General features: G+C 36.2%; 4 protein-coding genes and 1 long non-coding RNA gene across 5 annotated transcripts; 3 read left to right on the top strand and 2 right to left on the bottom strand.

Moving 5' to 3' along the window:
• The first annotated feature begins 2,881 nt into the window (after positions 1–2,881).
• On the top strand, positions 2,882–4,853 carry LOC125196699. The gene is made up of 3 exons (XM_048095309.1): positions 2,882–3,048; positions 3,123–3,620; positions 4,220–4,853. The coding sequence occupies exons 1-3, from the start codon at positions 2,973–2,975 to the stop codon at positions 4,741–4,743; spliced, it is 1,098 nt and encodes a 365-aa protein (XP_047951266.1). The 5' UTR covers positions 2,882–2,972; the 3' UTR covers positions 4,744–4,853.
• A 1,258-nt stretch (positions 4,854–6,111) lies between these two features.
• Positions 6,112–11,186, bottom strand: LOC125194178 (protein OBERON 4-like). The gene is made up of 2 exons (XM_048092249.1): positions 7,881–11,186; positions 6,112–6,925 (listed from the first exon to the last, which is right to left on the bottom strand). The coding sequence occupies exons 1-2, from the start codon at positions 10,753–10,755 to the stop codon at positions 6,357–6,359; spliced, it is 3,444 nt and encodes a 1,147-aa protein (XP_047948206.1). The 5' UTR covers positions 10,756–11,186; the 3' UTR covers positions 6,112–6,356.
• A 1,444-nt stretch (positions 11,187–12,630) lies between these two features.
• LOC125197537 (subtilisin-like protease SBT3) lies at positions 12,631–15,084 on the bottom strand. The gene has a single exon (XM_048096299.1). It carries the CDS (start codon positions 15,009–15,011, stop codon positions 12,729–12,731), a length of 2,283 nt encoding a protein of 760 aa, XP_047952256.1. The 5' UTR covers positions 15,012–15,084; the 3' UTR covers positions 12,631–12,728.
• Positions 15,085–19,807: 4,723 nt separating this feature from the next.
• Positions 19,808–21,210, top strand: LOC125192067. The gene is made up of 2 exons (XR_007171297.1): positions 19,808–20,054; positions 20,842–21,210. It is a non-coding gene; the product is annotated as an uncharacterized LOC125192067 (long non-coding RNA).
• Positions 21,211–24,173: 2,963 nt separating this feature from the next.
• Positions 24,174–24,518, top strand: LOC125194833. Its single transcript, XM_048093050.1, has one exon. It carries the CDS (start codon positions 24,174–24,176, stop codon positions 24,516–24,518), a length of 345 nt encoding a protein of 114 aa, XP_047949007.1.
• The last annotated feature ends 339 nt before the right edge of the window (positions 24,519–24,857 follow it).

Below are 24,857 nucleotides of genomic sequence, written 5' to 3'. Positions count from 1 at the left end.
ATTTCAATTAACTTCTCTCAATTACTTCCAAATTAATTTAATCCCGAAAAAAAAGATCTAAAACTTTTATTATATATCTCTCAATTTCTTCCAAATTAATTTAATTCTGATAAAAAATCATAATTGATCTTAAACTTATACTCTATTAAAATATTATTTAAATTACAACCCAGTATATTAAGCAATATAGATATAAATTGTAACAAAACCAATCTTAATTGATATTTATGAACTGAGAAGTAAAAATAAAATACTATCATTAACTGAAAGCAATTACATTGCGTACATGAGTATAATTATGATCAGCAATTTGTTCATTTAAGTTAATTCAACAAAAGTGAAAAGAATATTAAAAATATAAAATATTAATATATATGAACATAAAAAAAAAGTTGGTTGTTGAGGAATATAAATGAAGGTAGCTACCTAGGTGGCATAAAACCTGCATCTGCTCAAGACTGGTTTAGGCCCATTTGTGAATGAGGCCAACCTCCCCGCTCCGCCCCGTTTATTGCTGCATTGATTGCGCCATTATTCACTTGTAGAGGTAGAGCCGTAGAGGCAATTTTCCATGATTATCGATGACAAGGAATTTATAAATATAATTATAATTTATAGTAGTAATAATTTACTACCCTACGCAGCTTTACATTATGCCCATTAGTTAGTACCTATTTCCCAATTCAACCAATAAATTTTCCATTTTACCATCATTTTCATCCTGCCACTAATAAAATTCTTATTTGTTTTTTTTTTTTTTATAGATTCCACATTCCACTAATTTTATTTGAAATTTACATTTTACCATTTTATTACTCTATGATAGGACTCATCACTCACTAATCTTTTCAATCAACTTTCTACTACTCGTCCATTCCCTCTGTCCCACTAAAAATGATTCACTTTCTTTTTTTCGTCCATTCCAACCAAATGACTTTTTTCTTATTTAAAAAATATTTAAAATACTCAATTACTCTTTCCGTTTCTTACTTTATTCATCCCTCTTACTTTTAAACACTTAACAACATTTTATTTCTCTTATTTTTCTGCATCTCTCCTACTTTTAAACACTCAACAACCCAACTTACATTTTTCCATCTCTCCTACTTTTAAACATCAACAATCTTTTGTCTTTCTTACTTTATTATCTCTTCTACTTTTAAACACTCAACAACCCAACTTACATTTTTCCATCTCTCCTACTTTTAAACATCAACAATCTTTTGTCTTTCTTACTTTATTATCTCTTCTACTTTTAAACACTCAATAACTTTCTCTCTCCCTTTCTAAACACTTTAAAATTTGCATGTATAAAATCTTGTGTCGCTCCAAGAAGGGGTTTTCTTCATTGGGACGGAGGGATTACATTTCTTAAAATTCATACTTGATCAAAACCCTTCTTACACTGGAGGACGTAGTTATTTTCTAAATGAAAAAAAATCTAATTTTAACGCCAAAATATTTTGAAAAATGGTGATAAGAAACTCAAGTAAAAATCTTAATAAGCTCAATTTAAAAACTACTCTATTTTTTTTACTTATCTTTTTCCCATTTAAAGAATTTATGATTTTCAGAACGAGTACTTGATACTGGGAATATTAATCGGGTTAAGTTATCAGGTTTTGGAATTATCCTATTCATGTAGTGGAGTAATTGAGTGCGGGCTAATAGCGTCCACAACGCACTCCTTTCGATTTGTCCTGAGGGGACGTGATGGAATTGGAACGTGTGGCAAGCGTTTTGCTCGACCATTGTAAGCCAATTCAAAGTGCGCCTTCGGAACTCCGAGATTTTGCTAGTCGGCGTGCTTTTATGCGCTGAGAAAAAGTTTATGCTCACCTCCAAGCCTATGCCATCAAAGAAATTTGAATACGCATCAACGAATTCCGAATTCCATCACTAAAGTACGTTTTTAATTTTTCAATTTGTAGGACCTGTACTTTTAACGAACTTTAATAAAGTAATTTTGTTAATTAAATTATTATGCATTTCAATTTTATAAACTAATTAATAATTAAAAAATTAGAACTTCAAATTAAATGAGAGAGATATGAGTTGTAAGGGTTGAAAATTGAAGGGAATACGATGTCATAGTAGTTAGAGGTATGAATTGAGATAAACATAGTGGATATGACCTTAGAAAAATATATTTCCTAACTAGCCGAGTTGATGCTCCATTTAAAGAAAATGAAACGAATTCAATTTTAAAGGAATTACACAAAGTATGCTCTTGGGTGAGAAAGGGTGTAAGAGAAGAGAGATGTCATTTAATGTAAATTGCTAAAAATAGCATTGAAGTTTAAAATATATTCCTACTTGTCTGTCTCACTCATTCAAAATATTACTCATATTTTATTATAGTATGCCCCCATATTATATTTCTACTTATTCTTTATATTTTTTTTATCTTTCTATTTAATAAATATAATATTATATCTTTATTATGTTGGTGTAGTCATTTCTTTTTTAAATAAAAATCAGCATATTTCTTCTTACTTAATTTCTCTCTCTTACTTTTTCATTTCTCCTACCTTTTTTATTATTTAATATATTATACTTATTTTTTTAATCTTTCGTGGCAAAAAACAATATCTCCACTACGGGGAATATATAGTAGTAATACAAAATTGCTTCTAATAATAGTAGTAGTATCATATATGCAGTTGGCTAGAATTGTCCTTTCCAAAACGAAAGCGCGGAAAAGAAGACGATATTTAGAGTTTTGCATGTGACAAAAGCAGGCAGAAAACATGAGTCGGAGTCGGAGTCGGAGTAATAATTGGCGAGGTATTACTATTACTATTGAAATTAGCATTGATTAAGGAGAAATGTAAAGTGATTGATTTATAAACCCACTCCCTACTGCTTCACTCAATTCACATCACGCACATGCTTTGTTTTCACACTCCCCCACAACTACCTCTATAAATAAACCCAAGCCCTAGGCCTAGACAACACTTGTTATTCTGAAAATGGCGGTGAAGACTTGTATCTTCCTCTCTCTCTGCTTTCTCTGCACACTTGTTTCTGCGCTTGCCCCTTTCGAAGGTATCTCCAACTTCCTACCTCCTTCAGCTTCAATTTGTGTATAAATTACTGAGCATTTTCTAATTGTGAAACAGGGCTGCTTCCCAATGGGAACTTCGAAGAAGCCCCAAAGGCGACAGACATCAAGAAGACGGTGCTGCAGGGCAGGCACGCCCTCCCCAAATGGGAGATCCGCGGCCTGGTTGAGTACATCTCCGGCGGGCCCCAGCCCGGCGGGATGTTCTTCAACGTGGCCCACGGCGTCCACGCGGTGCGCCTCGGCAACGAGGCGTCCGTCTCCCAGACCGTCCCCGTCCGGAACGGCACCCTCTACGCGCTCACGTTCGGCGCGTCGCGGACGTGCGCGCAGGACGAGGTGCTGAGGGTGTCCGTGCCGTCCCAGTTCGGCGACCTCCCCCTCCAGACCCTCTACAGCAGCAACGGCGGCGACACCTACGCCTGGTGCTTCCGCGCCACCTCCAACTCTGTCAAGCTTGTCTTCCACAACCCCGGAAAGCAGGAGGACCCCGCCTGCGGCCCCCTCCTCGACGCCGTCGCTATCAAGCCCCTCCCCATCCCCACCCCCACCAGAGGTCAGTAGGCTCCAACCTGAGATCTTTGCCTCAAATTAATTGAACCATTTATTTTTAGCACACAAAAGAGATTAAAATACTCCCTCTATCTCATAAAAAAATAAAGTCATTTGGGACGATACGAGAATTAATGCATAATTGATAAAGTAAGACGTGGGACGATACGATAATTAATGCATAATTGGTAAAATAAGAGAAAATGAGAGATGAGAAGAAGGGCAGTTAAACAATATTAGTGTTTAATGGTGGATTTTAGTGGTAGACGTTGTAAATAAATTGATGTATATTGACGAAAAAGGAAAATATCCTTATTTTTATAGGACAAATGGAGTATGTGTTAAGTGGACTGTGAATAAAGTAAGAGAGTATTACTATTTGCCAAAAATAAAAATGATTAATTTATCTTAGAACTTCCCAAAAAGAAAAAACAACTCAATTAACAAAGAACTTAGGAAGGAAGTACTATTTTCACCATTGAGCCAACTCATGTTAATGTGAGTTTGCCAAGCGGTAGAAAGGTTTCAGGTTCAATTCCTCCGTCTTTAAATTTAAATTTATTTACTCATAAAAAAAGTTAACATGTATTTTTGATATGTCAGGTAACTTGGTGAGGAACGGCGGATTCGAGGAGGGCCCTCACATTCTGTTCAACTCCTCCCACGGCGTCCTCCTCCCGCCCAAGCAGGAAGACTCGACCTCGCCCCTCCCAGGGTGGATCATCGAGTCGCTCAAGGCCGTTAAATTCATAGACTCGGGCCATTTCAACGTCCCCATGGGCAAGTCTGCTGTGGAGCTGGTTGCTGGGAGAGAGAGCGCCATTGCACAAGTGATCAGGACGGTCCCGAACAAGGCCTACAGCCTCAAGTTCTCGGTTGGTGATGGCAAGAACGGGTGCCATGGGTCGATGATGGTGGAGGCGTTTGCAGCCAAGGCAGTGATGAAGGCGCCCTTCAAATCGGAAGGGAAGGGCAAGTTTGAAACGTTCAGCTTCAAATTCACGGCGGTGTCGGATAGGACAAGATTGACATTCTTCAGCTCGTTCTACCACACCAAGGTTGAGGATTATGGAAGTCTTTGTGGGCCTGTTGTTGATCAAGTTGAGGTTCTTCCCCTTAAGGTGTAGTGAACTGATGGGAGTTTTTCTATCTGTTGAGAAGGAATGCTTAGGGATTTTGTAACTGCATTAACTTCTCCTTTCCTACTTTCTTTAATACAAAACCGCGTTTTCAATAACTCTCTGCGCTCTTATATTATTGCAATAATAATATTGCTATGAATTGTTTACATTCCTAACTGGCTAACTATTAAATGCTGATAAAGTAAGAGGATGAAAACAAATGAGCTATGCATATAAGGTTGAGTAATCCTGATACAAAAAGCAAGGCTAAGTAATCTATGGGAGAATGACCTGAAATATATTCAACATAAATTCCAACGAGTGTGGGTTCCATTCATGGACAAAAAAATTGGCGAAATAATACTAGGCCAAGATTGAATCTTAGTTGAATCAAAACATTTTCGATTTGTATTTTTTAATGCCGAGATAATGTGTTTACTATACCTTTAGAATACTTCTCCTAAACAATGTGCATAAATTACACCAACAATTAAAAAAGAATTTTTTTTTTAGGCATGAGAAATTAAAAGGTTACCATCTAAGAAACACGATAGGGAAGCTAAAATTATGATGCTAAGGTAAAATAGACTTATTTAGAAGTATCCAATTAAGCATGATAACAAAATAATGAATGATAGTCATGTTATCTCAAATATTTACCTAAATTTGCACACATGAAAAAATCATGTCATCTCGATTTAAATTTGCAGACAATACAAATGCATGATGTGAAGAAATTAAAATTACCTCTTACAATTCAACCAATCATGACATTGTATTGTTAAAATTCAAATCCTAAAATACCCAAATGATTGAGAATCAGGGGACATTGAATCGCTGATTATGTATGGTACTGAGCAGTGAATGGATACAAACAAAATGTGCTAAGTGACAGTGTGACACTATACAAATACAGAGCATGGCATACACGATTAATTCTCATGTGTATACAGAATGAAATAATTGATGCCTTCAACCTTATCATGTTGTTGGGGTACAGTGTTGAAGAAAATAACCTTTTTTTGGTAGTATCACTTATCACTTTGGAGCCTTAGTTTATTTTGAAACAATTACTGACTCTCTCACAATAAAATTATGATGAAAAAGGGAGACAGGGCTGGACCATTAGGCAAACCCGGAAAAAGTTCTTACATTGATTCGCACTAATTATCATAAATAAATCCCAACTCCACTTTTAAAAATTCTTTTAATATGACAAGTGCAGTAGTTTGTTTTCTCCATGCATTGGATTTGTTGACACATTAGTCAAAAGGAAATCCCTTTAACCTTGAATTTCCATCAAAACCACAAATACGAAATGCATACCAATAAAAGAATTTATAAATACTGATATTTTAAAGAAAACAAATTCAATTTAGGAACCATTGTGGATTACGAAACCAAGTTTAACTGATAGCGGATTACTCCATCTGCATTCTGTTCCATAACAAAGAATGTTGGGAGATTAGCTACCCTTTGTACAGATTCTAGTTAGCACTACACTGCATTAGACAAGACTGATAAACATCTACAAATCGACTAACGCATTAGTCAATCGCCACCGGACGAAGCCCCCTCTGCTACATTGAGAGTTCATCATCCAACACTAACCTTGTCAATCATGTTGTGAGATTCCTTCTCGTAGCTTCCATCTTCAGCAGGAGATCCTTGATATCCGTTTCCATCCTCATTTTCATACTGAAGTATTCATGATATGCTCTTTCAAGAGCCTGGAGCTCTTCCACCTTCTGTTTTCGCATCTCCTCAGCTTCAGCCAAACGAAGTTTGCTGATCCGGCTTGTGTATTCTTCTTCAATTCTTTCGCTCTTGCTCACTGAAATACGTTTCAGAGCTTCAGATTCCTTTCTTGCATCTTCTGCGCGTGCTTGAAACATCTTAGCCTCAGCATGTTTGATTCTCACAATGCTCTCCAGTTCATCAAACATATGCTCCTTCTGGGCAAATTTTTGGATATCCATGTTCGATGTGTATTTATCCTTCCTATTGGTGTCGTAGTCATGGAGTAAACTGACCGGATCTCCCAAGAGAGGAGCCTTTTCTGGATAAACAGGCTTCATCCACCCAGCTCCTTGGCTGGACCCAGCAATGCCATTACTGCCTTCTTGTTTTCTTGTTTCCGGCTCTTTTCTGTTTTCAACAATGTTGCCACTCCTTTCCAAATTGGATTCTGTGAAAACAGAGCCACAAGCAAATTAAGTCATCTAGTAGGCAATTAAAAATAAATTCACGTAAAGCCAAGATGTGAAAATGGCATGTTGATGCATGAAATAAGAAACTCTCAAACTTCCATGATCAACTGTGACATTTATATAACAAGAAAAAATATATGGTTTCAAAAGTAATAAGTGGCTTAAAACGAAGAAGACAAATCTGAAATCAACTAGTAGTAGCAAAAGATACAATTATAGCAGATTGAAGTGCTATTGAAAACATGAAACAAACTTACATGGGAATGAAAGATGCTTTAGGACATTGGGTGATAAAAATTAGCATATTATAATTGCAACATTTTGTAAAACGTACAAACAGGCAACAGTCCCTCTGAAAAAACATGACTGAACTATATAAGATCATAGTCCAAATGCCAGCAAGTGGTGTTAAAAATATTTTATCTTAGACCGAAAAGTCTAAACACCATCAGATCTAGATGTGAATAGATAATGTATTATCAGGGAAATCAGTAGTGAGTAGTGATGCTGATCAAGTTCTGCAGCTAGTAACTTTGTAGAACATACACGAACACAAGAAAACAGCAAAAGACAAATAAGTCAACTGAACCAGTGCACCAATTTTAACAAACAAAACCACATCCGCCATTGGTATCTCTACAACTCAATGTTTCCAAAAGCGTAGGGCAAGAGGGGATCTACTTTTGATCACCCAAATTCTGAATAGCCTAAAACTTGCATGCTACGGCTAAGATATATTCAACACAATACCAACAACAACAGATGGCAAAATAATGTTTCGAGAAGTTTAGAGCAAAAGAGGATATTACACGAATTTCATAAAATGCTCTTTAAGCAATTGTTTACCCAGCTCCAATATAATGCATGATGTGATTTGATTATGCTTTACATGAAGGAATTTTTAATAACAAATGAGAGATAGACCAAACATACCAGTGAAAAAGTTTATTATATGATTCTGAACCTCCTGAAAATCTGATCTGTTAGCCAATTTAGACAGCATCTGCACAGCAATTTCATGGAGCTGTTTCCCTCTAACATCCTCACTGGCATAAAATATTCTTCTCACATATTCAAGTTCTCTAGAAAGATTTTCTGCAGTCCATTCTTTGATGAAGTTCTGGAAAACTTCCTTAACAAAACCAAACATCTCTGAAGGATGATCACAGGCAACACAGTAGAACTGCATTTCTGTGGTGCCTTGAGCACCGGATGCACTACGCCCATTTCTGATATGAGATTTGCGTAACCCACAATCTGCATGGCACCAATGTAAGCATACATCACAACCGACCCAACTACATGTGTTAGATGCCATGTCAAACTTTGAACACACAAGACACATGCAATCCCTGCAAAAGTCACTCCGCTGCGAACATATTTTGCAGTCACATTCATCCACTGGAAGAAGACTCCGACAATCGAGATTTCTACATCGCATATTGAGATATATTTCTGCCAAATCTGACGATGTAATATCATATTTCGGCAGAACAAATTCACGAAGCCCTGTTTTCAAAGCCAACAAGATCTCCAATTGTGTACGATTTGCATTTAGTAGCATGTCCAAAGTAATGTCTGACCTCTTCTGTAGTGCCTTCTGCAAAGCACTCAGCTGCCACTGCTTACTTGGGTTTGAGATTATATCACGGGCAAACTCTTTAATAGATGGCACATGCTTTGCATTCATGTCATTAAACCTCCGAGCCATTGTAGGTATTGGTTCAGATACTATCATGGTAACTATAGACTCAGCAAGGTCAGTGCCAATCCCCAGTTCTTGATCTTTACCATCCCTGCCATTGTTCCTATGTAAACTACCAGAGTCTTTCTGTGACAGAGATTGCCTATTGTCCTTCAAATACTCTGCTCCATGATCATAAGTGCCAAAACCTTGAACTCCAGACAACTGTTTACTACTTAATTGCCTTTCAAGACCAATCAGCATCTTGGAGCTTCCTCCAGTAACTCTCATCTTCTGCAGGGCAGCTTGTCCACTGGAGTTGCCTTGGGATACTTGAGACTGCTGATGCAAGACATTTTCTCTTGATGACATTCCTTGATAAGCAGAGCTCTCCTTATTCGCAGCGTCCTCTAAAGACAAGGCTTTCCAATCCACCCCCTGAAAAAGTGGCTTGCTACCAACAGATTTCTCATAATCAAGTGCATTATGAGTCAGAGAACAGCTAGGATTGTGAGTAAACTGCTGAGACCCAGAAAACGACATTGATGCTGTAAATCCATCAGAATTTGTCCGGAACGAGCTAGCAAATGATTGAACACTTTTTGTGCGGCTAGGAGAACCCGGAGCTTGTCTCTGAGAACCAATTGGCAATAGTACATTCGGCAAGCTAAGAGAAAGGTCAAGAGCCAATTTATCATCATTAGGCTTGCTATGTGATGATTGCTCCACTTTCTCTGACTTTTTAATTGGATCATTTGAGAAAAACTGGAAGCCCCTGGTACTTAGGCCTTCCAATTCAATGTCTCTACTTTCTGTGAAGTCCCTTGGTTTAGTATCAACCTCCAAATTCTCTTTTAAGAGAACACCATCAGAAGGCAATAAAGCAACACTTTTACCCTTGTCCTTCATACTTAGGGCTGTTTTCTCTGTAGTAGGCAGCTCACTTTTGGATGTTGCTTGTACACTTCCTGCCACTTCAACACCATCTGTCTTGACTTGATTGTTAGCAATCAGGTCTTCCTGTTGCTCCTGTAAAGTTGACAGCTTCGCATCACATGTGCTGTCCGCAACCTCCTCCAAGCAGCCTTCTGTTCCATCATCCCTTACATGGTCACCACCTCCATGTTCTCCTTTTGCATCACTATCATCTCTATTTACCTCCGCCGCTTGGAATGATGTATCCCGACAATCAGGCAAATCGCCATTTTGGCTAACAACATCTTCTTCAGCCTCCCTAGATTGTCCATCAGCTTGCTCATCACAGCTGTCCACTTTACTCATGTTGCCCTTTTCTACTGATGAGAAACTCACCCTGTCCTGCGATATTTTATTTTCAGCCTGGGGTTCATTATGGAGCTGCTTCTCAGGCGAGGCCTTCTTATCAGCAGCTTCATCTTCAATAATTGGCTTCGCGGGAAGCACATCGGGTTGAGGATCAGGTTCCAACTCTCCTTCTTCTCGTTCACTGCTGGGTCCTTCACTCTGCACTTGCATTTCTACAGATTTCTTGCACTCAACACTCTTTGATCGATCACTCCCGGAATCCTTAGACCAGGCTGGTGATCTTGCATCTCTGAAACCCTGAGGAGACTTTGCCTTCCTAACTTCCTTTGGTTCCACTCGTGTTCCTCTACTCGCCTCACTGCCACTCCTGGCCCCATCATCAGCATCTTTCCCACTACTAAATCTTCTCCACGATGCACCAATGCCTTCCCTTTTAGGCCTGTCCCTCTCAGACCTAAACCCCTTGGGAAAGTCTCTCCTAGGTGCAGAAAGGCTCTGAGAACGATACATGTGATCCATCCCATAACCAGCCCTCGGCGAAGAGCTCAATATCCCTCTATCATTCCCATTCCCATTCCCGTCTTTATGGCTATCATAGCTTTTCCTCCTATCATAGCTCTCCAAATCATAATCCGGCCGTTTCCTAATCGATTTTGAACTCTCCCTCTCATCTTCTAACCGATCATACCTGGATGCTGACGAGGACAACACCTTCCTTCCACTATCAGATGACCTGTAGTAAGAGCTCCTATGCAAAGAAGAAGATGAACGCTGTGGAGCAGCCTCATCTTCTCTTCTTCCCCAATCCTTCAGATCATCACTGGACCTCAACCTCTTCATAATTTCCAGTCTCAAAATCAATTATCACAAATAAATAACATCACCATACTAAATTACAGCCACACCGATAGAATTAATCAACAGATCGACTCAGATTTCCAAATCAAACACTAAACGAGCGATTAATTGAGCAGATTGAACATATACATCTTCGACTGCAGAAAATCATCAACAATATAAAAATTGTCAGCGCTACTTCACCAGCCTAACCCTAGTTTCACCAAAAAAGCGAAGTTGGGAAGAAAAGTGGAAGCTTTAGGTAGAAGCAAAGGCGGATTGAAGGGCGTAGATGGCGTGGGGGGGTGGCGGCCGAGAGCAAAGCGGGGCGAGGGGAATTTGAATGGAGTTGCTTTGTGTTCCGTCAACGGAAATTATAAAGTAGTGGGGTTGGGAGAAAGATGAAGACTTGATTGATTGTTGAATACTGAAGCAAGCAAAATGTCAAGGGAGATGGGGTGCGTAGTGCGCCTCATGGTGCAGGTTAGAAAGAGGAAGATTAGTCAACTGTGGTTTGAATAAGTTAAAGTAAACCGCTGGGGATTGGTTGGTCTATTTTTGTCCTAGATTGATTGATTAATATCGTGATTATGAGATTTCATCAAAATAAGTCCATCTAATTGACTCGTGATGATTATTTTTTGTTTTGAAGAATCTCTATTTTTTTCCACAAACGTGTGTTGTTGGTGAGGGAATAAAATTCATACTTCCTCGATTATTTGCAATGCTTTGATACTACACCCCCGTCTGATAGAAATAGACAGGATTTTAACTTGTAATTTGATAAATTAAAAGAGAAAGAAAAAAAGTAGTTGAAATTGTGTAGTGAATGGTGGAGCTTATAAATGATAAAGTAAAAGAAAAGAAAAAAAGATTATCATAAATAAATATGGACTATTTTTATGAAACGGGCAAAAAAGGAAATATGACTTATTTCTATAAGACAGAGGGAGGAGTATTATAAAAGATTTTCTTTTCAATATAATTTTATTACTAATAATTTGTGATAATGAAAATAATGATAAGTAGAAAATAGTAGTATCCGCAGCGGTGTTCTTGGGGAAGAGCAGTCGTCGTGCCGTCGCCGTGGCGAGTACCATACTCGCCGTTGTGCTCTTGCCGACGGCACGGACACGCTCAATAGCAAGAGCACCGCTGTGCCGAAGAGCACACCTACATGGCGCCTCCTAATTGAGCTCGTTTTATTCTGTTAATTTTTTTTTAAATTCATAAAAATCGAAAATAATCCGAAAAAAAAAAGAAAAAAATATATTTTGGGATTCCCAGAAATATAGCCTTTTTTTCAAAAAAAATTATTTATTTTAAATTTTTTTTGTCCCAAAATCATCTATAAATACCCACATTCATCATCCATTCTTTACATCAAATTATCTCTCATTCATACTTCAAAAAAAAATTGATTATGAATTTAATTATGTATTTTTAAATTTTAGGATTTTAATTATGTAATTTTTAATTTTTTAGTAATTTGTAATAGTATTTTGGGTATTTTTATTGCATTTTAATATTGTGAAAATAATTTTAATAATTGAAGTATTTAAATTGAATAATATAATGGTGTGACTCTTGACCATACTCTTGCGGAAGAGTAAAAATATGGATGTTGTGCTTCTTCAGAAAAATGGGGAATTAAAAAACGAATAAAGGTGGATCCGGACCTATATCCCTGCTTTTGGCAAGAGCATGGATGCGGATGCTAACATGTTTCAGGACGTAGGTATTAGGACACAAAGCTTTGACCGCCGTAGTTAAATTTGTTACTATTATACAAATGTGATTTAAATGTCAAGGCCATTCCAATAAATTGAGGAATGATCCGTTTTATCTAGAATGTAATTTTAAAGAGTTGAATTCTGATTCAATTTCAAAAAAATTTGTTACACAAGGCGAATCTCATTTAATAGGAAACCACATAACAGCCACATAAAAGAAAAGAGAAAGCAATGTTACAAAAACTAGCCGTAATTATCAACTCCGCCGGAAATGACAATCGGACTTCTTACAACATACTTGCCGGTCTCCTCGATCCACGTCAGCGACCCATGTCTAACCCCCGTCTCAATATCTCCCGTATACCGAATGCTCAACGAATACCTCTGCTTCTCATATTTCTTCTTGAAAACCAGAGTCCTCCGCGATACCGTCACCGTCGTATTCTCCGGTTTCTCGAGTTTCATTCTATACGTAGCCGCGCCACTCCCAACATTCGTCACAGTCCGCTTGAACCTTCTGGTCAACGTCACTCCTCTCTGGTCAAAGTTATACAGCGCTATGAAAGAAGGGTAGTTCAGATCAGGCGACGGCCTCGAGCAATTGTAGCTCGACCTTATGATCGCCCGGATCTGCTCGCGGCTGAAATTCATCGAGCACACTAGATCCGCCAGGTCTTGCGCCGTGTGGTCGTAGACAAGACCTGGATCAAGCGCCCGGTTCGGATCCACCTGACCCGACCCAATCCCCAGTGGGGAAGCATCACTCGGAGGGTTAAATCCCGCCTGCTTGATTGGCTGTTTTGTCGCGTCGAGATGATTTGCAGTTGTCATCATCGCGGACTGTATAGCTGCCGGGCTCCACTCTGGGTGCGCGGCCTTTAAAAGGGCCGCGACCCCAGAGATGTGAGGGGCGGCCATCGATGTGCCGGACACTAGAGCGTAATCCGTTGATAGGAAGAACTTGTCTCCAACTTGTGAACCAGGGCCGATAGGACTGTACGCGCCTAGAATTAGCACTCCCGGCGCCATAATGTCGGGCTTCAGGATCTCCTGGTAGGTCTGGGAGGGGCCTCTGGATGAGGATCCTGATAGGGCTGGAGCTGGCACGCCCCGTGGAAGATTCGGCCCGATTATTGTTTGCTGGAAATCTATGGTTGCAGTTGGTGAGGCACTGGTGGTTGCGTACTCGATCAATTCTACAGCTTGTTCTCGGCTGATCACGGTCCCCGGGAAAGGAAAGTATGTAGAACGGAGTAAGCTCGTATCTTCTGAAATTATGACAGCTGCTGCAACGTTGGAACCGATCAGATAGTGCATTGTGAAAAAGAAACTTTCAGTTCCTTCTGTGATTGTTTGGTCGTCGTCACTAACACTGCAGACGATGATTCGGCGTAGATTCGACTGTGACAATGCTTCACTAGAGTTGCAGACAGAGAGGGTCTGGTTATAGATGAGAGGCAAGTTGATGACAGAGGCCCTTGCTGGAAACATGGTAAATCCCGTGATGGTTTTGCCGTTTCCGAGTGTGATCGTCCCTGCAAACCATCGGTCAATGGTCCCGGATGCCACCACAATCTCCCAAGGGATCCCGTTTATAATTGTGGCTATGCTGTAGCCTGTGTTTCCCGCGGATTTACAAACGACGATCCCCTTTTCCCTGGCACCGAAGGTAGCTGTTGCGATTGGATTGTCAAACAGAGTGGCTGCTTCGTATCGTAAGGATATGGATATAATATGGACACCATCTGCGACGGCCTGGTCGATGCAGGCTAATGTGTCGGCATCATTGCTCCCGGTCTTGTATGCTGCAATCCTAGCTCTTGGGGCAACTCCCCTTGCAGTTCCAGGGGCATATCCGAAGTAGGAGACGTTGTTCACAAAATTCCCTGCAGCTATGGACGCGACGTGGGTGCCGTGGCCATCGGTGTCCCTAGCCGAAATAAAGAATCTCTCTGGATCTTCTGCCCGAGATGCTGCATCGAAAAATCTGGCTCCGATGAGTTTCTTGTTGCATAGTGATGAATTGAAATCTGGTCCTTGTTGGCAAAGTCCCTTCCACCCGGTAGGGATTTCCGTCATCCCGTCATCGTTGAAGCTCGGGCTCTCTGGCCAAATGCCGCCGTCGATGATGCCTATGATCACATCCTTTCCGTAGTGGGAAGCAGGCCAGAGTCCGGTTGCGGTGCTGAGGCCGAGGAAATTGACGGAATGTGTGGTGTCAGGAGTGACAGCTTTGCTCACGGAGGCGGAAACAAACCCTTCGGACTTCTTTAAAGCCTGCAACTCGTCTATCGACATTACAGCGCTGAATCCATGGAAGGCGTGGTCGTAGGTGTAGATGAGCTTTGCCTCTGCTGAAGTGGCAGATTTGAGGAGGGAAGAATACCAGTAATGGTGAGTGGAGAAGGCCTTGGGCATGGAGGGTTTGTCCATATGGATAATGTAGGTGGATCTTTTCGATGAAGCATGATTGCTCCATACAAGACATGAGAAGAGAATCAAAGAAACTGAGAAAGGAAACTGCATTTTTGGGAGAGTAATATGAAGCAGATGAATGGATTATATAGATTTTTGTAATATCTTATCCACATTGTATATAAATATGTGTAATTCAAATAATGTATGGCTCTAGCCAAAAATATCTTCATTTCAAATTATCATCGATGCCTTTGTTAGTTATAGATTAAAGTTTATACAAAATCATTTTTCTATAAAAATTAAGACTTTTCAACAATTGCAAGCCAATCATCGATGCCTTTAGTTCACGTGAATTTCTCACAAGATAGGCTCACATGAATAGTTGAAAGAATAATTCACATGAGTTTTGTAATGATATATAAAGACAAATATAATAATTAAATAAATTAAATTAATAACTAAAAGTAATAAAAATATCACAAATTCACAATGTTCATAAAAAAATGTGATTATCTAAAATATTTAGATTTCATGTTTATAGTATACGATTTTAAAACATGTACAAAATAAAGTAGTGATTAATCAATAATTAATAGTAAATAAAAAAAACAAAAATAATACTTCCTCCGTTCCATTGAAGATGACCCACTTTCCTTTTTGGTTTGTCCCAACTAAGATGACCCATTACTTAAAATGGAAACACCTTTATCTCTACTTTATTCCCTCTCTCTTACTTTACTCTCTCCTCTTAACACACAAAATATAACTGCATAAAATCCTATGCCGCCCAAGAAAGGAGTCATCTTCCTTGGGACGGAGGGAGTAATACATTGAGCCAATAGAAAATGAACATGTGTCCTTTGCCCTCCACTTTATGTTGGGCTGGCTGACAAGACTCCAAATTGGAGGTTGGGTTCGATTATTTAATTTTTGCTTTATTTTAATTTCTTTCTATTTTGTTGTTTGCCCCTCCTCTCAAAGTCACCAACGAGGATGCTCTTATAAATCTCTTTCTATACCACTGATCTACGGTTCATTTAGCTCTAGGAACGGGCCCAAAACTAAATGTTGTTAGAAACTTCAATGTAAATTATTCTATTTAATACATATTTTATCGTCTCATAAAAATATGCATTCTTTTCTTTTTAGTCTGTTCCATAAGAATATGTACTTTCCAATTTTGAAAGCTCTTTTCTCTCTATTGAGGTGTATTCATTCCTCACTAACAATACTTTAAGGCCATGTTTGGTTGGCAGGAAAGTAAAGTTGGCAAGGAAAATGATTACTAAGAAAGTGAATCCCGAGAATATGATTCCTAGTAACTTTACTTTTCTGTGTTTGGAAAATATCAAGATTATAAATTTATATTTAATTTAAACACCAAACTAAAAATATACTTATTATTTTTTATTTATAAAAAAGAATAATATTGTAAAATTTTTAATATATTATTAGTTATAAATAATAATTATTATATAATTATATTTAAATATGGATTATCCATCATAATATATAATAATATAACTATAATTATCGTTACATGGAGTATTATACTCATTTATTATAATAATAGATATAATAATTATTATATTATAATTATAATATTTATGGATATTATAATTGAATAAATTTTATAAATTAAAATTTCACTATGACTTTATTGATTAATTATTAATATATAAAATATAATTAATTATTATTTATTATACAATTTATATATTATATAATTATATTTTAATTATTAATTACTATTATGAATTATTATAACATATACTAGTTATTTATTATAGTGAAATTAAGTATGATTTATAATTTTAAATTATTTTGAAAATATTGTAATTAATAATAATAATAATGATAATGATAATAATAATAATAAAACTATATTATATTGCTGAAATATGTAATAATCCTAAAACTGGGAAAAAGAATACCTAAGAATAGTTAGGATTCAGAATCCTACGAAGTTGTACTACTTTCCTTATTCTCGGATTCTGATTACTTTCCCAGATTGATTAAAAACCGAAACAAACACAGGAATTTAAAATTTACGGAATCAGATTACTTTCCCAAATAGAATCCTGACAACCAAACATGACCTAATTACTTTTTCTCTAAACCCCTCTCTTACTTTACCAATTTTCATTAAAATTCATGCCTAACCGAAAGTGCATATTCTTTGGACGGAGGGAGTATATTATTTGAAAAATATCATATAAAAATAACAATCAAAATTATAAAAAATGCATAAAATGTTAGTACTAGACAAAAAAATTTTTAGAGTAAAGGTCAAAATTGGTCCTGAACATATGATCATTTTACCTTTTTGGTCCTAAACTTTATCTTTTGGATTTTTTGGTCCTGCACATATGAAAATTTGATCATTTTGGTCCTCTGTCAATAGTTCCGTTAAAAACTTAACGGTCAAAGGATTTAATCCGATTTTGACTAAATTTAACCAAGAATTATGATTTTTCCACCCTAATTAATTACCTAATTATTTATTTAAATATTCTTTTAAAATTAGAATTAAATTTTTTTTATAAATATTCTAGGGTTCAACATCCATCGCGATTTCACTTGCGTTTCATCTTCGTTCTTCTTCCTCCTCTAATCTCTTCTTCCTTCCGCTTGCTTCCTCTCAAACCTCTTCCTCTCAAACTCTAGTTATGCGGTATGAGTCTTCCTCTTCGACTTTCAGCAAAGGGGTCGATTTTGAGAGGGAAGTGGTGGTAGCTGTCGATTTCCAGTCGGAGGAGGCAGATTTCGAGTCGAAGGGCTGGACTTGTCTTCATCCGGAGGAGCTCCATGCCTGTGTAGATCCTTCTTCCTCTTCTCGAACTTCCACTGACAGTCGTGAGGGTTGCTGTAGCAACGGAAGTTAGAGTCAAATACATACCGGCTCTTCTCCTTCTCCTTCTCTTTATCCTTATCGTTCTCCTTCTCCATCTAAGGTTTGGTCGTTGCTTTGATTAGGATAGGGTTAGTCGAGAATAAGGTTAGCTCTAGGACTAGGTTTCGCCGTCGCCGATTCGCCGATTAGTGAGTGAATCGTTGAGAGAGAGAGAGACGTTTTAGTGTTGGTGCGTTGAGAGAATTCAGTGATTGAGAGAGAAAGAGGCCAATTGTATTCCATTTTGTTTTTTTAAATTATTTATTTAATTCTAATTTAAAAATAATATTTAAATAAATAATTTTTATAGGGAATAATTAGTGACTTAAAATTATAATTCTCGGTTAAATTTGGTTAAAATCGGATTAAATTGGTTGACCGTTAAGTTTTTAACGGAACTATTGACAGATGACCAAAATGATCAAATTCTCATATGTGCAGGATCAAAAAATCCAAAAGATAAAATTTAGGACAAAAAGGTAAAATAGTATATGTTCATGACCAATTTTGACTTTACTATTTTTTTTTATTCATTTACTATTTTTTTTTTATTGATTCAACATTTGGTTACACGAAGAAGATGAACAACCACTTTAATGTAGTACTCCAATTTTTTTCATCATGTCATTGACTTACGCAGGAAAAATCTCCAACACAATAAATTACTACAAAAATGAGTTTTGCGATATTGAATTCGAAAAGAAAAGAATAAATAAGAAAGAATTGAAACTTATTGATTAATTGGTTGCTGCCGAAAAAGAAAAACTTACTAAATTATTAACCCTCTCAAACTTAAAACATAGATTTGCATTTTAGTTTAGAACGAAAAAAATACTCTCCTACTTAGAGTCATTTTTTCGCACACGTTTTAAAAAAAAGAATGAACTATATAAATGATACTGATCTTTCACTTTCGCACATAAATGATATTACCAGCGGTACCCAGATTTGTAGTTATGCACATTTGAAGGTTTTTTGCACTTTTTGGCAATGTTTTTGGACTTAAACACCCAAAGAGGTGAAGGGCAAATTTGTCCATTCATTCTCCATTTTGCAGGCACCACTCTCTCTTTCACAATTCCAATTTAATTTTGTAATTTTGCACTCACTCTATTATGAGACGGATGAAGTAATAAATAGTTAAAATAAAGAGAAAATAAAGTAAAATAAAATGCAAGGAAAATGTTTCACTTTTCTTTTTAATTCATCACACAAAAAATATAACATTTTCTTTATAGGAAAAAAATTCTCTTACATTATGCTATTTTCGCTCTCCAATTAATACACAAAACACGCATCTAAAATAACGGAAGGAATACTTGGGTCTCAATGACATAACTTTGGAAGGTGGGAGTATGGTCCACCCCTTAAATTACTTTTATCTTCGTGTATTTTTATGATTGGTTTCTCGCGATCTTCCTATCTTATCCTAGCTTTTGTTGAAAAGTCTTAGTATGTAAAATGTTAATATGTCTTCCCTCTATTTCAAGGAAGATGATCTATTTCTTAAGCGATATAGATTTTATGTAATTTTATTTTATATGTTAAGTAGAGAAAGTAACGTAAGAAAAGAGTAATAAAGTAGAGATAAATATATTTCATTTTTTTTGTAATATATCATTTTGATTGCGATTAACCAAAAAGAAAAATGAATTATTTTCAATGAAACAGAGAGAGTAACTAGCAAAGGCAGTAATATTTTAAAGTAGAATATTCGATCTTAGATTACTTGTCGGTGGTTTATTAGTATACAATCATTTTATGTGGATTGATAGAATGAGGTGTATTCATATACTTTTCCTATATTTTATGTTTTTTCCTTTTTAATCTCAACCATTCATTTTTATCATCTAATGGCCGAAATTAAGGCCTGATCATGCATTTTTTATTAATTAAAAAAATGAAAAGGGCTTTTAAGGGAATGACAATATTGGTGGTTATGGAAAGTCCATGATTTTCTCCTCACAAAATATTGCATCGGTTTTTCTCTTCTTCTCCCAGAATTTTTTCATCTCTTTCATCGTTCTTTAATCTTTCTTCTCTTTCATCTTTCAACGTTAGTTCTTCGTTAAAAATCCGGTTTTATAAAATCGTGCGTTTGTGCGAAACTTGCCTTGGTTGTAATTATCGTATGCAGTTTGTGCATTTGTGCGTTTGTGCGTTATTTTTGGGAGTGTTCCGGGAAGATTATCGTTAATACAATGGAAGAAGGTGGTTCTTCAACAATGGACGAAGCTTATGTTCAAACATGGACGAAGGTAATTTTTTTTCGAGAAGTCATAGTTTATTGTTGGACCTGTCGTGAATTTTGTTCTTATTATGCAATAATGGAAGAAGGTAATGTAATTTGTTCCTGTTTTGAGTATTAAACTGCTTTGTAATCTTAAAAACTGATTGCAGCAGTAATCCTTGATCTGACTCTTTTGTTTGGTTGAGTTATACAATTTCATGAGTAGTTTAAGATTGGCAGTGTTTGATTGTATGGTGCTAGTTTAATTTATCCCTTAGGATTTAGCAATCCTTGGGGTTAGGGTGTAGTATGAATTAAGTAACACATCGTTGGCTGTAATCCACGAGTTTAAGTCATTAATCTAAGGTTTAGATATCATATCTGCTAGGGAGTAGTGTTAACTGACTAACATAATGTACAAATATCTATGTGTAATGTAATTTATGTAAACAGTAATGGACGATGTATGTACTGTAATGTATAATGTATATGTTTCAGAGCATTTTTTTTTTGTTATTTTATACATAAAGATTGACTGTGTTTGATGTTTTAGCGCAACTTAAATCCTTTCCCTAAGGGTTTAGAAATCGTTGGGGCTAGAGTGTAGCATGGAGTAAGTAACACAACCGTCGTCAAAGTCCACGAGTTTCAGCCATTCCTATAGGATTTAGCTGTAATCTCTCCTAGAGTTTAGTTTTAACCCAGAAATATAATGTACACATACTTAGTATAATGTAGTTTAGCTAATCAGTAATGTACGATGTATGTTATGTAATGTATACTTTTCCTGATATGTTTTTGTTATGATTTTCAAGAGAGAAAAGGCTATAAAGGAGGCCGCTGGGCCTTTGAGACGGTGTAAGGCTTGCGATGAGATGGGGCTGTCACGAATCTAGAAATTGTCCAATGCTTAAAGAGATGGAGAAGGAGAATGCACTGCGCAAGGGCAAAAGGAAATGTTGATGATTTTTTGAATATCACGAAGCTCCTTCCCATCTTATTTTTATTGTTCTTCGGATTAGTCTTCGTTTGTTATCCATTAACTTATTCTCATTAGTCGTACATTTTGGCACATTATATGCATTAATAAAAATGCATTATTATTATTATGTTATTAGTGCATTATTAGCTACAAGAACTTTATTTTTTACGCAATATCACATCTCTACCTGATCGATCAGTTACATTATTCTTCACATATAGTACATTATTACTATGTCGTTGTACATTAATATTATTAAAGTTGTACATTATTTGTAACGCAGCAAATAACTTTTTGTACGCAATTAGTAGTGTAAAGTGCAATATTCATCGTATGTAATTTAGCGCATTCAATCACTTTAATGTTCCATACATTAGTAGTCACATTCATTACATTTTATACATTATTATTCACACTTCATACATTATTAGTTCATTTATAGCCATTAGAGAAGTTAAAAAGTAGCTAATTTATTATACATTATGTTATTCATATAATACATTATAAATTTCAAACCGTGCATTATATGTTACTTTTCATCCATTATATGGTTTAAGATAATGATATTATCACCTAATACAAAAATATATATCGGATTTCCACAACTTCAGAAACATGAATATAGAGCTTCCTCAAGTCAAACGAAAAAAGGTTGGAAAAGGTTATGGCATTCAAAAGTCACACCTAGAATTCGACACTTTTTATGGAGGGCCTGCGTAAACAACTTGCCCATTGAGGATAACCTTTCTCGTTGAGGCATTGATGCAGGGTCTGTATGTGAGATATGTGGCTTAAGCTATGAATCAAGTGACCATCTTTTGTTACAATGCACTGAAGTGGCAAATATTTGGAGGTATGGTCCTCTTCGTTTTGAATCTCAATTCCTTAATAATTTTTCATTTGAACAAGTGGTTTGGTCACTCTTGGAGAAATTACCTCAAAAAGCTTTTACATTTTTTGCTTGTATTGCATGGAATATTTGGAAGAGGAGAAATGAATTTTACTTTGAGAACAAATCTTTTCATTGGAAAGAAATTCTATTGAGGGCCCACAAAAGTTGGATGGAAATGTGAGATACTTTTGAACGGGATACGAAAAATAGAGCTGAACATCACAGGTTGCAGAGATGGAAGCCTCCTCCAACGGGCACTTTTGTTATGAATAGTGATATAAATATTCTCCATAATGGTCAAGTTGGTCTGGGTGTGGTATTTAGAGATGAAAAGGGGATGATTATCTTCGCATGCAAGACTGAAGTTAAAGCAGCTGGTTCGACAACGTTGATGGAAGGTATTGTTGTTTGTTATGGTTTGAATATGGTCATTTTACAAAATATATCCAATCTATATGTGCAAAGTGATAACCAAAACCTGATCAGAAGACTACATGGGGAGAGGACTACATGGGGATGTTGAACTGGATCCTTATAGTGAGGTGATAAAGGATGATATCTTGGCAGTTGCGAAAAGAGCTCATGTCATCGAATTTAATTTCATCCCTAGAGATTGTAATCGTGTTGCTCACTTGTTATCTAGGTGTCAAAATTTTGTGGGTGTAAATTTTATTCCTAAAAATATTTTGACTATTGTATCAAAAGAAACATATTAATATATATGAAATTTTCTTTTTTTTTCAAAAAATAGTTGGATGAAAATATTATGGGTTTGTATGATCAATTCAAAAATGCTGTGAGAGACATAATAATATGAAAAAATAAGAGAAAAGAGAAAAGAGAAAAGAGAGAATTTAAAATTCCTTATTCTGAAAAATTCGCATGTCTCAATATCAAAATTTGAAAGGTTGGCGAATGTAGTCTCAAATTTCGGAAGGTTAACAAATTTAATCTCTTTTGTTTTTTCTAAAATTCTTGCTCATAAAATAGTCAAAGTAAGATATGGAGAATAATTTAGAAGATCATAATTTGAATATGAAGAAGAGAAACCGACTCATGGAGAATGAACAAGTCCTTTGATCATTGGGGGATCACAAGTATCCAACTATATGTGATATGAAATCATATTGTAAAATTTAAACTCTTTGATCATATTGTAATATATGATTGCATGTAATTAAATTCTAAATATCATCCCAAGTGATTTCGGGTCTGAGATTTTTCAAACAACCCCTTCAATCTTTGGATGAATTTGCAACTTGACACGATCTTTAAACATTCTCAATTCAATTCTAATTTTTCATGACCTTCAATATTTGAACAGATATAATAAATCAAACTTTTTTTTATAGAAATCTGTTAATAGGTAAAATTCGTAGTTCTCTATGAAAGTTTCCCTACTTCATAGAGTTAAACATAGTATTATGAAAAAAATCATAATTGAAGTGTAGTAATTATACTTTTAAAACTTGATTCGTTTTATTTGGCTTTTGTGTAAAATCTAACATATAGTATATATTTTTCTACATATTTTTACTTATATGAGAAATGATTGATAATGTGGGAGAGCCTCTTGGAGTAACAACTAACAAACATTGGTAATGAATAATGATGGTGGCAAATGAAACTAACACACACAGGCTGAGAAAACTAAAATCGCTTTATAACAATTATTCCACTTATATCATTGATTAATTTGTCAAAGAATCAACGAATTTCGATCATAATATTACATTGGATAGTTTGGACTGACGACTGTGAACTGCAACTTTAATTATTCTACACTATCTTACATAAAAAAAAATCAATAACCGACGTACTAATGATTTAATTAGTGAATTCCCTTGTGACGTAGTAACTTAGTTGGGTATTTGAGACTTGATAAGAAAAATAAGGAACCATTTTTTAAGAAAAAATAAAAAATATCACAATTTGAAATTCAATACGCATATAGTAATATTTTCCGTGCAAGGAAAAATCTAGTAATATAAATAGATTTTTTAATATATTTGACATAACATCGTAATCGTTTACTAGTATCTAAAATTCATTACAAGAAAAGGCTTGTTTTCATGATTTCATCCTTTTGCTCTCTTTCAAATCAAGGAGGCCCATACACACCTTCATCTTATCCACACTCAGATATTTTCTCAAGAAAGTAAAAGGGCAAAGCACAATATATCTGCTCACATTTCTCAAAACCACCAAATAAATCTCCTATTGCAAGAATATAATTAAGGTCATAAACTGCCTTGGCTAATTAAGCTTCATCCATGGCTGCTCTCTCACTCGGCCATTTATGCCACCACAAACACAAGCCACTTCTAGTCAACACCACCACAAAAATGATCACCGCCGTCTCGTGCCAGAGTCGCAAGTCAGACGACGAGAAAACGGACAAGGGAGCTAAGGAAGACAACGGCATGAAGTTGCAGAAACTTTTGTTTGGTGTTGAGCAAATTGGAAAGGGGCTGCAAGATAATCTAAGTCCCAAAATGAAGGGGGATTGGAAGGATCTAACTCTGATGAGCCTATCGTTTGCGGTGTATATCTATATGTCTCAGAAGATTGTGTGTGCTTACTGTGCATGGATGTCTATGGCTGGACAAACTTGGTGATGATAGAATAAGATTCTAGATCAATAGATCATGTATTTAATTATGTGATATATGTATATGTCATGTATGTTCTTAGAATTTTTTACCCTGAATTACTATTGTGGTAATTTGACAGAAGAAATGATTTAATGCAAATAGTATCAAAGTTCTATGACCACTACAAAAAATGCGCTGTTTACCGACGGAATATTCCGTCGGTAATTCCCCAAATTCCGTCGGTAATGTGCTTACCGACGGAAATTCCGACCAAAATTTCCCGTACGTAAATTGCTCGTCGGTAATAGTTACCGAAAGATAAAATCCGTCGGTAATATTTTCGACGGATTCTCCGACCGATTT

Source organism: Salvia hispanica, chromosome 6, assembly GCF_023119035.1.
Source record: "Salvia hispanica cultivar TCC Black 2014 chromosome 6, UniMelb_Shisp_WGS_1.0, whole genome shotgun sequence".
Lineage (NCBI taxonomy): Eukaryota > Viridiplantae > Streptophyta > Magnoliopsida > Lamiales > Lamiaceae > Salvia > Salvia hispanica.
This window is presented reverse-complemented; position numbering and strand designations above follow the sequence as displayed.